Here is a 12,060-nt window from a genome sequence, read left to right as displayed (position 1 = left end):
TCAGGGTTGGAAGGGACCTCAAGGAGCATCCAGTCCCAACCCCCTGCCATGGGCAGGGACACCTCACACTACAGCAGGTTGCTCACAGCCAGCCTGGCCTGAAAACCCTCCAGGCAGGAGGCTTCCACCCCCTCCCTGGGCAGCCTGTGCCAGGCTCTCACCAATGGGACTTGCAGGGTTTTCTCTGGAGCAAGGCTGCAGGGCTGGGCTGGGCTGAGCCCCCAACAACCTCTGCCTGCAGCATGGGCTGAGCTCTCAGGGACTGATGGCAGCTCGTAGCTGGCATGAGCAGGGCTGTGCAAAGCCAAGGGAGAAGTTGTTTCTGCTCTGTCAGCTTTCCCAGATGCCTTCAGGAGTTGTTGCTGGGGATGTTCTCTACCAAACTCACATCCAATGTCACAGAGCTGTCCTGGAAGGTTTAGGTTGGAAAACAGGGGACATTTCTTTGCTGCAAGAGTGGTCAGGCACTGGAGCAGGCTGCCCAGGGAGGAGGGAGATTCAGATTGGATGTGAGGAAGACCTTCTGCCCCAGGGGCTTGCTCACCTTTCTGCTGAGAAGCTTTCACTGCTCCTGAGCTACTTACCTGAGTCCTTGAGCAGAGCTGGAAAAATTCAACACTCATTTTTTGTCCCTGCTGAAACAATTCCTTCACTCAGTTTTCACTCCCCTGGGTGCTGCAAGGAGCAGATCTCTCTGCTGGTGACCACTTCCTGACCTTCTCCTTGGTGGCTGTGCCCTGAGCAGGTGCTCTGCTTTTGAACCTGCCCTCCTGATGCCACAGGGACAGGCAAACTCAGCAGCCCTGGGAGAAGAGAGCCCTGCTGGCACAGCTTTCAAAACAGTAGCCAACCAAACCTTCAGGGAAGCAAACAAACAAAGAAGGTCAAATCTCCTCATCAGTGAAAGTTTCCTTCCCCCTGCCCTAACCAGCAAGAGCATCCTTCCCCTTCTGCTCCCTCCACACAAGTCCCTTTGGAGCCTCTAAAACAAGAGCCTTCAAAGCTGCCCCTGAGGTATTCCATGGTGAGACAGAGCCTCCTCCCCGTGCAAGCAGGGCACTGTGCTTGCAGGGCCTTGGGCTCTGCTGGTTCCCAGGGGAGATGCCCTGGGAGCCTCTGAGGTGTCTCTGTGAGCTGTCAGGGGCTGCTCTACCCTGGGGTTTTGGCAAGGGATAGGTCTGGCTGCCCCAGGGCTGAGGCACCCGTGGGGAGGCCGGGCCAGGCTGGGTGCTGTGCAGCTGTGGTCCTGGCCACCCTTCCAGCTGCTAGAGCTCTGCCCCTCTGGTCCCTGCTCACCCAGAGGTGAGCTCCTTCCCTTTGCCTTCAGCTGTGCTGCCCCTCCAGCCTGTGCTACCACAGCCACTGTTTTTCTGTCCACAGCTTCCTGCTTCTGCCATTCCCACCCTCCTCCTCCTCCTCCTCTTCCTCCTCTCCCTGTCTCCCCTCCTCCTTTTTTCCCCCCTTACTCTTGAACCTCTATTTCTTCTTCTCTGTTCCAGCAAAACGATATCAATCAAGGTGATAGATGATGAGGAGTATGAGAAAAACAAGACCTTCTACCTAGAGATCGGGGAGCCCCGGCTGGTGGAGATGAGTGAGAAGAAAGGTGGGGGACGTGCTCCGGGGCTGAGCCCAGCCTGTGTGTCCCTGTCTGGCTCACTCATGCCTAGCACCCGCCGCACCGAGCTCGCATCCTCGGGACCTGCGGAGAAGGGCAGGAGCGCCACCGCTCCTCGGCCCCCGCCCTGACCTCCACCTTGAGCCCGAGCCAGGCGGTGGGGCCGCTCCTGCCCTTCCCCACATGCCCTCCTGGAGGGGATGCGCAGCTGCTTCCCCACCGCCCTCCCCAGCCAGCCACATCCCCCCTTCCCCCCCCACTCATCCACCCACTCGACCCATCTCTGGCACCACCCACAGCACCCCGGGGCGCCGTCGACCGCATGCCTGCGTTGATGCCAACCATCGTGTTTGCCTTTGTCTTGTGTTCCCACAGGAAATTCATTCCCCTTAGAGTGCTTGACCGTGAGGAGTATGAGAAAGAGTGCAGTTTCTTCCTTGTGCTTGGGGACCCGGTGTGGCTACGGCGAGGAGTGAAAGGTGTGAGAGTAAGACCAGACCAGCTCTCGGGACGCTGCCGTCCGCTTCCTCTGTGTCTCCCTACTCTCACACTCCTTTTCTCCTCGCACTCTGGCCCCCTTCCCCCTTCCCCCGCAGCTGGTTTGCCTTCCCTCCTTCCAAGCTTGGCCACAGCACCTCTTTTTTTCCCCTTTTTTTGGTTTTTTTTTTTGCTCCCCCCTCTCTATTTGCTTTCCTCTTTTCCTCTCGTCTGGCTCAGGTGGGCTCCCGGCAGCTGCCTGGGCAGGGGACAAACGAGCTGAGCCCTAGAGAGCCGTTGTGAGAGTGCTGCCCTGCCAGCTGAGCAGAAGCACACAGACACACGCCCAAAAGGAGGCAAAAGCAGTGCTGCATCATTTTGATCAGGAGATAAAGCAGCCTGAAATAAAAGTGCGTGGCCAGAGAGCAGTTCGGGTTTTAGCCTTTGGGTTTTTTTTCTTCCCCACGCTGCCCCCTAGGATCTGGAAATAAATGCCAGGGGGTGCCACGGGTCTGGGAGGAACCAGGCTGCACTCAGATCGAGTTTCTGGGTACTAGCTTCTCACAGGAGGAACAAAAAGAGAACCCCAACCGATCTCCCCCTTTTCTCACGCCCCTAAAGCAGCTGCCAGCCTTCTGCCGTCCTGTCTGACCCTCCCCCTCTAGGTGCTTCTGCTCTGGCAGCGGGGGGGAGGTTGGGCTGGATGAGCTTGCAAGGTCCCTTCCAACCCCTAACATTTGATTCCGTGGTTCTGCACGTTCCTTGCTGCCAGGAAATGAAGTGAGAATTAAGGGCAGCAGCTTCATGCCGCACACTCTCAGCGGCTGAGCAAGCAGCGCTTCTGGAGTCACTTAAGTTAATTAGTTGCCCTTATTAAAGCCGCAGTCAAAAACTCGACCAGCAGCATCTCTGCCTCAGAGCTGCTTTCTAATTCCCAGTTCCTGGAACAGAAGCTGTCCCTTCAGCACCGTCGTTACCCGCTCAGGACAAAGAGGGCCCCTGGCCGTGCCCACGGCGGGCAGGCTGCACTCACCTCCGGCAGCGATGCCACGTTCCCGTGCCACCCAGCTCAGCCACAGCGTCCCCTCCCCAGGGTGGCTAGGAGCAGGGCTGAGAAATCAGAGCCACTGGCACGGCCCAGGCTCTGCAGGTGGGGTTTGGATCATCAAGCGGTGCCAGTGGGGCACAGTTAGGGATGCCAGGAGGAAGTGGCACACGGACAGCTCAGGCAGGCTCTAGCTTTGCCCAGCTTTGTGCCGACCAGCCTGGGCTCCCAGCCCGGCCAGCACTGTATGGGCCTCAGGTCTGACAGCTTTGGCACCAACTGGCAGAGTCACAGAATCCACCAGGTTGGAAGGGACCTCCGAGATCATCAAGTCCTGTGGTGGGCTGAAATTTCCCCTCTCCTCCCCTCCCACTCAAACTACCACACGTCCCCAGCAAATCAGCCAACCCTAACTAGCCAACCCGACCCAAGATGCCCTCTGAAATTCGTACTGAAAAGCTAATTAAAGGGCAAGCAAGTTCCTCAGCTCCCTGGTGCCAGAGAGAACTGAGGGAGCCTGAGGGAGGCTCAGCTTTGACAGGGCAGCAGCTGGAAGGCAAGCCAGGATTCCAGAGGATGCTGCTTTGGCCATGCAATTGTTGGTGGGGCTTTTTATCTTCTTCTTCTTCTTTTTTCTTCTTTTTTCCCTCTTTTTCTTTTTTTTTCTTGTTTTTCCTTTTTTTCTTGTTTTTCCTTTTTTTCTTGTTTTTCCTTTTTTTTTTTTTTCCCTTCTTTTTATTTTTTCCTTCTTTTTATTTTTCTCCCCTTTTTTCTGCTTGGTTTTGACCAAAAAAAGCAGAGGCAGGGCAAGCTGTGCCCCTCAGCACCCTGGAGATGAGGGCATCTCTGGGATGTTCCCTGCCTTAGGGGTGGCCAGAGAGAGCCACCAGTGCCCGGAGGGAGCAGCTCTCCCTTTTGTTTTGGAGCCTGAAACCTCTGAGTGAGAAGATCCTCCGAGCCCAGCCTTGCCACGGACTTTTCTTCTGCACATGCCAGAAGCAGCACAGCTGCCTGCTGGTGCTTCGGCTGCCCAGCAGGCGGCTGGGGGAGGTCAAAGTCAGTAGCCGCTGCCCGTGGGCCACCTTGAGCCCTCCCCTGGGGCACAGCTGCCTCCAAGAGCAATGGAAGATCTTGCACAGTAACACTAACGGGGAGGGAGGGGGGGAAATGAATGTTCTAACCTTCTAACCCCATCCCTACCCCACCTTTGCAAGCCCCCCATCTGCCTTGAGGGTTTTTTTAGTGCCCCTCTCTCTCTCTCAGCACTTAATGGCATCCTGCAAAGCTTCACAGACCTGCAGCCTCTGCCTGGGGGATCTGGAGTCTTTCTGTGGATGTCCCTTTTGATTTCACCATTCATTTACTTTTGTTTTTCTTTTGTTGGTGTTGCTGCTGTTGTTTCCTTCTTCTGTGTTTGTCTCCTGTCTGTCTCCTCCACAGCCCTGTTGTTGAATGAGCTTGGTAAGCCTGCATTCATTATTTTCCTTTCTCGCCTTTCCTAGTCCTGTCTGTGAATTTCCACCTGGCATCTTCCCTTTGGCTCACACCATCCCCTCCTTAGGGTGGGCAAGCACTCTTTGGAAGTAAGCTCTGATGCCACATCTTCCCTTGGAGGAGAGCCCCAGAGTCACTCAGGTGTGGCAAGGAGGAGCAGTTTGCAGGGGTGGAACCGGTGCAGACGCAGCCAGCCCCCACCCCCGAGGCTCCCCGGGTGCCACACGGCTTCCCCCCTGCCGTGGGGAGGCAAGGGGCTGCCCCCCAGCCACGCAGGGAGGCTTGAGGCTGGGCAGCAAAGCTGGCCAAGCCTTCCTGAGGAGGTGGTGCCAGCTTTGCCTCCAGCCTCCTGCAGACTCAGAGCCTAACCTGAGCTGTGAGTTCTCCTGGCCGGCCGGCCCCAGAGCAGGGCAGATGGGGGAGGGAAGCAAAACTGCCCCCGGCCCCCAGAGCACCCCCGGCCCCAGGACAGCCTGGCTCTGGCTTTAGCCATTCTGCAGCGTGTGGTAGAGACAGGGGGGGTGGCAGCTTGCAGCTGGGGGGTTGCAAAGCCTGTGCTCAGGTCTCCCCACACTGTCCCCGGGGCAGGTGTCGGGGGGGGGAGGTGGGGGCAGGCCCTGTGCTGACGGTGCCCAGTGCCAGCAGCACCTCCCTGCGGGCTGCAGGGTGTCTGTGTTGCTATGCTGATGCTAATCCTCTCTCCCTCTCTCTCTCTCATTTTTTGTTTCCTCTAGGTGGCTTCACCATCACAGGTATGGACTTCTGCTCTCCCCCTTGCTCCCTCCTTTCCTCCTCTCAACAGCCACATGCTTACCCCACTCTTTTCCTCTTTGCTTTTTCCCTCTTTGCTTTTGTTCTGCCCTGGAGGGAAACTCTGGAAGGGTAAGAAGGCAGCTGTGCCACGGGGCCCCGTGGCTAACACTGTGTGCTCTCACAGAGTGCTATGCCTGCTGCACACAGCTAACCCTTAGACCCCCTGAAGAGACAGGCAGCCCCACACCAGCTCTTGGAGCAGGGATGGCTGCTCCTCCACTTGGTCCAGCCTGCACAGGATGTGTGCAGAGGGCTCAGCAGGGCACAGTGAGAATGCCCTCCCTGCCTGGGCACTGCAGGAGGAGCCCCTTGCCCTCCCCACCAGTGAGACCCAGTGGCAGGGTTTGCTCAGCCATCACTCATCAGCCCAGCATCCAGCATTAAGGCTGAGCACTGCAGGGGGAAGAAGCTCTGGGGGTCACAGAGCAGCCCTTCAAGAGCCCTGGAAAAAGAGGGCTGGAGCAGCTCTGCTATGAGGACAGACTGAGAGAGTTGGGGCTGTTCAGTCTGGAGAGGAGAAGGCTCCCAGGAGACCTTCTTGTGGCCTTGCAGCATCTGAAGGGGGCTCCAAGAAAGCTGGGGAGGGACTTCTGAGGGTGTCAGGGAGTGATAGGACTGGGGGGAATGGAGCAAAACTAGAAGTGGGGAGATTCAGATTGGCTGTCAGGAAGAAGTTCTTGCCCATGAGGGTGGTGAGACACTGGCCCAGGTTGCCCAGGGAGGTGGTGGAAGCCTCCTGCCTGGAGGTTTTTCAGGCCAGGCTGGCTGTGGCTGTGAGCAACCTGCTGCAGTGTGAGGTGTCCCTGCCCAGGGCAGGGGGTTTGCAACTGCATGCTCCTTGAGGTCCCTTCCAACCCTGACAATTCCATGATTCTGTGATTCTAAAGAGGCTCTGGCCATGAGGCTGCTCCCCCCTGAGCAGGGCTTTCCCACAGCCTGCTGCTGCCTCTGGCAGAGGAGGGGCAGCCAGCAAGGGAGTGACACTAACCCTGTGTGAAGTAGGAGTAGAGTTGACTAATTGCACCACGGGCTTTGGCATGGGGCGCTCCAGTCCTGCCTGCTGACCTCCTGCTGATCACCTTGATAGGCAAACCTGTCTTCAGGAAGCTCCAGGCTAGAGATCATCCTCTTCCTTGCACCGTGGTCACCATCCCAGGTACCCACAGTCTGGCATCAAGGGCTGAAGGGACTGACTGGGGTGTATGCTCCTGACAGCTTCACCTCCTGTCCCCAGGGAATCCCAACCCTTTTGCAGTCCCTCTGCTCATCGCTGCAAGTGGACTGGAAGGGAGCTCAATGGGGGTCTGCAGTGGGGCAGTGACAAATGCCATGCTGCCTGGGCTCCCTATGTCCCCAAAGGTTGCACAGGCGCTGGTGGAGGTGCAGAGTACTTCCTCCACTGCCTCCTCCCTCAGGGTGTGGGACGAGGCTTTCACAGCACTGTTTCCTGCAGCCCCACCATCACAGGCAGCAGTTTCACACTCTCCAGTTGCCAGCCTCCTCCCCAAGGGAAAGGTCTGCTCAGAAGGAGGCAGAGCCAAGATTTCCTACCTGTCTCAGCCCTAGGGCTGCTGGAAGCTCTCCTGGGTTGTAACAGGCTGATGGAAATGTTCTGACTGTGCCCTGATGCAGACCGGGAGAGCTGGGAAGCGGTGTAGCCTTAGTGAAGACCTGTCCCCTCCCAGCACCCCTATGGGGTGAGACAGCAGGTAGCAGGTGATAAGATGCTCCCCAGCCCCAGGAATAGAAGGGACTCCTTCTGAGTTTGGACAAGCCCCAGCCCCTTTGCTAGCATTGTCCAGCAGAGCTACTGTGTCCGCTGCTCCATGATCTCCTTCTCCTCTGCTGCTCTGTCGCTCCCACTCCCACCCAGGGCTTTCCTGACCTGCCCCTCTGGTGGGAAAGCCAGCTCCAGAGAGCCAGCAGCCAGGCCTGGCTCAGCCACAAGCTCTTTGCTTTGCAGAAGAGAATGAAGAGAAGCAACCACTGACCAGCAAGGAGGAGGAGGAGCGTCGGATTGCGGAGATGGGGCGCCCCATCCTGGGAGAGCACACCAAGCTGGAGGTCATCATCGAGGAGTCCTACGAATTCAAGGTACTAGCTGCATCTCCTCACCCTGTCCTTCTTCCCTTCCAGCTGGGGAGCCTCTTCTGGGGGTTGCACAGCACTGGGAAGCAAATGTTGGGGGGATGGCAGCAAAGCGAGGCAGCTGCTGGCATCACACCAAGACTCCAAGCAGGGCCCAGGGCAGGCTTTGAGATGGGGCTGAGCAAAAGCATGAAGAAAGGGTGGGGGTCACCCCAGTGACACTCTGCACCCTCACTCCATCCACTTGCCTGTGGCTGTGGGGATGAGCCCAGCCCCACTCACAGGCTGTTCGTGGTAGCTGTTGGACAGCCACACGGATCTGGTGAGCCTGACAGCCAGCAGGCTTCCAAAGTGCTGCAGGCGTGGGGCAGTGTGGCTGGAAAGCTGCTGGCAGAAAGGGAGCTGGGGGTGCTAATGGCCAAGCAGCTGAAGAGGAGCCAGCAGTGTGCCCAGGGGGGCCAAAAGAGGCAGGGGCATCCTGGCTGGCATCAGCAATGCTGTGTCCAGCAGGAGCAGGGAGGGCATTGTCCTCTGGGCCTCAGCTCTGGGCAGGCCACACCTCGAGGGCTGGCTCCAGTTTGGGGCAGCTCAATGCAAGAGAGAGGTGGAGGGGCTGGAGCCAGGGCAGAGGAGGGCAAGGAAGCTGGGAAGGGGCTGCAGGAGAAATCTGAGGAGGAGCAACTGAAGGAGCTGGGGATGGTTAGTGGGAAACAGAGGAGGCTGAGGGCAGACCTCATGGCTCTCTCCAGCTGCCTGAAAGGAGGTTGTGGAGAGGTTGGTGCTGGTCTCTTCTCCCAGGTAATTAGGGACAGAACAAGAGGGAAGAGCCTCAAGCTGCAGCAGGGCAGGGGCAGGCTGGAAAGGAGGGAGAATTTTTCCCCATCAAGAGTGGTCAGGCACTGGGCTGAGCTGCACAGGGAGGTGGTGGAGTCCCCAAGCCTGGAGGTGTTTAAAGGTGGCTTGGCTGTGGTGCTTGGGGCTGTGGTTTAGGGCTGAGCCTTGCAGAGCAGGGTCAGGGGTTGGGCTTGGTGCTCCTGAGGCTCTCTTCCAGCCTGAATGTTTCTGTGGCTCTGTGAAATTATCCTCTCGTTCCCACAGTGCTGTGCTGCATCCAGCTCCTACTTACAAGGAGGTCCTGAGTCAGCTCTGAGCCTGGGACTCCCAGTGCAAAGGGCTGCCTGGAAGGACTGTTTGTGAAGCTAAGCTGCTGAGAAGGCAGGTGCCAAGACCAAGAGCTGAACCCTGGCCCTGGCATTAGCTAAACCATGGCACCAAGTGCCTCATCCAGGCTGTTTTTAACCACCTCCAGTGGTGGTGACTCCACCACCTGCCTGGGCAGCACATCCCAATGGCCAATCTCTCTGTGAAGAATTTGTTGCTACCATCCAGGCCTAAACAGCTCACCTCCAGCCCTGGGAGCCCCTAATTCTCTCCTCTGCCTCTCCATCCCCAGAACACGGTGGACAAGCTCATTAAGAAGACAAACCTGGCCCTGGTGGTTGGCACAAACAGCTGGAGGGAGCAGTTCATTGAGGCCATTACGGTCAGCGCAGGTGAGTCTGCACCACAGCTCCAGGTGAATCATGGCCAGCCTGCCTTGGCTTAGCCTGGCTTGGCTTAGCCTGGCTTGGCTGGGCCCAGCTTGGCTTGGCTTGGCTCAGCTCAGCTAGGCTGCACCACTCGGGCTGGCTGAGCTGCAGGGTCATTCACCGCAGCTGGCTGAACACTTTCCTGCCAGCACCTTGTCTGGGGGCCCCCAACACAAGAAGGACATCAAACTGCTAGAGAAGGTCCAGAGGAAGCCACAAAGATGCTCAGAGGGCTGGAGAACCTCTGCCATGGGGACAGGCTGGGAGAGCTGGGGCTGTTCAGCCTGGAGAGGAGAAGGCTCCAGGGAGACCTTAGAGCAGCCTTCCAGTACCAGAAGAGGGCTGCAGGGACTTTTGGCAAGGGCTGGGAGTGACAGGGGGAGAGGGGATGGGTTGAAGCTTGAGGAGGGCAGATTGAGACTGGAGATGAGGAAGAAATTCTTGCCAATGAGGATGGTGAGACTGGCACAGGTTGCCCAGGGAGGCTGTGGCTGCCTCCTCCCTGGAGGTGTTCAGGGCCAGGCTGGATGAGGCCTTGAGCAAGCTGGGCTAGTGGGAGGTGTCCCTGCCCATGGCAGGGGGTTGGAATGGATGATCTCTGAGATCCCTTCCAACCTAACACCTCCTGACAACCAACCCATGGCTCCAAGTGCCACATCCAAGCCTTTTTGGAACACCTTCAGAGATGGGGACTCTACCACCTCCCTGGGCAGCACATCCCAATGGCCAATCACTCTTTCTGGGAAGAACTTTCTCCTCACCTCCAGCCTAAACTTCCCCTGGCACAGCTTGAGACTGTGTCCTCTTGTTCTGGTGCTGGTTGCCTGGCAGAAGAGACCAACCCCTTCCTGGCTCCAACCACCTTTCAGGTAGTTGTAGAGGGCAATGAGGTCACCCCTGGGCCTCCTCTTCTCCAGGCTAAGCAACCCCAGCTCCCTCAGCCTCTCCTCACAGGGCTGTGCTCAAGGCCTTGTTGCCCTTCTCTGGACACCTTCAAGTCTCTCAATGTCCTTCTTAAACTGAGGAGCCCAGAACTGGACACTGGACTCAAGGTGTGGCCTAACCAGTGCTGAGCACAGGGCACAAGGACTTCCCTGCTCCTGCTGGCCACACTATTCCTAATGCAGGCCAGGATGCCATTGGCCTTCTTGGCCACCTGGGCACACTGCTGGCTCATGTTTAGGCAGCTGTCAATCAGCACCCCCAGGTCCCTCTCTGCCTGGCTGCTCTCAGCCACTCTGACCCCAGCCTGTAGCTCTGCCTGGGGTTGCTGCAGCCAAAGTGCAGCCCCTGGCACTTGGCCTTGTTGAATGCCATCCTGTTGGCCTCTGCCCATCTGTGCAGTTGGTCAAGGTCCCTCTGCAGAGCCCTTCTGCCCTCTAACTGAGCAACATCTGCTCCTAACTTGGTGTCATCTGCAAACTTGCTGCTGACTGACTCAATGCCCTCATCCAGATCAGCAATGAAGATGTTAAAGAGGCTGAGGCCCAGCACTGATCCCTGGGGCACACCACTGGTGCCTGGCTGCCAGCTGGCTGTGGCACCATTCACCACCACTCTCTGGGCTCAGCCTCCAGCCAGTTCCTAACCCAGCTCAGAGAGCTGCTGGCCAAGCCAGGGGCTGACAGCTTAGCCAGCAGTTTGCTGTGGGGGATGGTGTCAAAGGTGTCCAGACCTGCACACAGTACTACAGATCATTGAGTCCAACTCCCCTGCTAGAGCAGGGACATGGAACCATAGACTGTAGTGCATCTAACCACAGTAACCATACATAACCATAGATTGTAGTGCATCTAACCATAGATAACCATAGATAACCATAGATTGTAGTGCATCTAACCACAGTAACCATAGATAACCATAGATTGTAGTGCATCTAACCATAGATAACCATAGATAACCATAGACTGTAGTGCATCTAACCACAGTAACCATAGATAACCATAGCATGTAGTGCATCTAACCACAGTAACCATAGATAACCATAGATTGTAGTGCATCTAACCATAGATAACCATAGATAACCATAGCATGTAGTGCATCTAACCACAGTAACCATACATAACCATAGATTGTAGTGCATCTAACCACAGGTAACCATAGCATGTAGTGCATCTACCCATAGATAACCACAGAACAGAGAGCACCTAACCACAGGTAACCTCAGAGCCCAGTCTGGCGGAGCCTAACCGGCGCCGGTGGTTTCCCTCCAGGGGAAGACGACGACGACGATGAGTGTGGGGAGGAGAAGCTGCCCTCCTGCTTCGACTACGTGATGCACTTCCTGACCGTCTTCTGGAAGGTCCTCTTCGCCTTCGTGCCCCCCACAGACTACTGGAACGGTTGGGCTTGCTTCGTGGTCTCCATCCTGATGATTGGCCTCCTGACGGCCTTCATCGGCGACCTGGCCTCCCACTTCGGCTGCACCATCGGCCTGAAGGACTCGGTCACTGCCGTCGTCTTCGTCGCCCTGGGCACCTCCGTGCCAGGTAAGGGACAGAGGGAGGCCCCGGAGGGAGGAGGGGAGGCTCAGTTCTCTGTTGAACACGAAGGCACAAAGGAGGGCAAATGACCAAAGGGAGGCTGTTTGTTAAAGGGTAAAGTGGAGGGAACAGGAAAAAGGAGAGAGAGAAAATGGAGAAAGAGAGAGAGGGGAAATGGAGAAAGAGAGAGAGAGAGGTTGGAAAAGGCCCTCCAAGGGCATCCTGTGCAACCGCCCTGCACTCAGCAGGGACACCTCCAGCTAGAGCAGGCTGCACAGGGACACAGCCAGGCTCAGCTTCAATGGCTCCAGGCATGGGGCCTCAAGCCCAGCCCTGGGCAGCCTGTGCCAGTGTCTCCCCACTCTCCTTGGGCACAACTTCCTCCTGAGGGCCAACCTCAAGCTGCCCTGCTCCACTTTCAAACCCTTGCCCCTGGGCCTAGCACTCCAAGCC

At 57.3% G+C, this 12,060-nt stretch overlaps 1 protein-coding gene across 4 annotated transcripts in view; it reads left to right on the top strand.

Annotated features, from left to right (window-relative positions):
- Positions 1 to 12,060, top strand: part of SLC8A1 (solute carrier family 8 member A1) — an 83,523-nt gene that overhangs the window by 70,537 nt on the left and 926 nt on the right. Inside the window, exons 3-10 of one of the 4 annotated variants that reach the window (XM_054177231.1) lie at positions 1,500 to 1,606; positions 4,581 to 4,601; positions 5,369 to 5,386; positions 5,502 to 5,516; positions 6,535 to 6,603; positions 7,411 to 7,541; positions 8,989 to 9,088; positions 11,338 to 11,613. In XM_054177231.1, coding sequence (XP_054033206.1) covers positions 1,500 to 1,606; positions 4,581 to 4,601; positions 5,369 to 5,386; positions 5,502 to 5,516; positions 6,535 to 6,603; positions 7,411 to 7,541; positions 8,989 to 9,088; positions 11,338 to 11,613 — 737 coding nt within the window. Of the gene's footprint in view, positions 1 to 1,499; positions 1,607 to 1,993; positions 2,098 to 4,580; positions 4,602 to 5,368; positions 5,387 to 5,406; positions 5,517 to 6,534; positions 6,604 to 7,410; positions 7,542 to 8,988; positions 9,089 to 11,337; positions 11,614 to 12,060 lie in introns of those variants that run through there. The other 3 variants (XM_054177229.1, XM_054177228.1, XM_054177230.1) reach the window with 3 other exon arrangements.

Source organism: Dryobates pubescens, chromosome 39 (genome assembly GCF_014839835.1).
Source record: "Dryobates pubescens isolate bDryPub1 chromosome 39, bDryPub1.pri, whole genome shotgun sequence".
In the NCBI taxonomy this organism is placed as follows: domain Eukaryota; kingdom Metazoa; phylum Chordata; class Aves; order Piciformes; family Picidae; genus Dryobates; species Dryobates pubescens.
The sequence above is the reverse complement of the archived record's forward strand: the minus strand, read 5'-3'. Positions and strand labels throughout refer to the sequence as shown.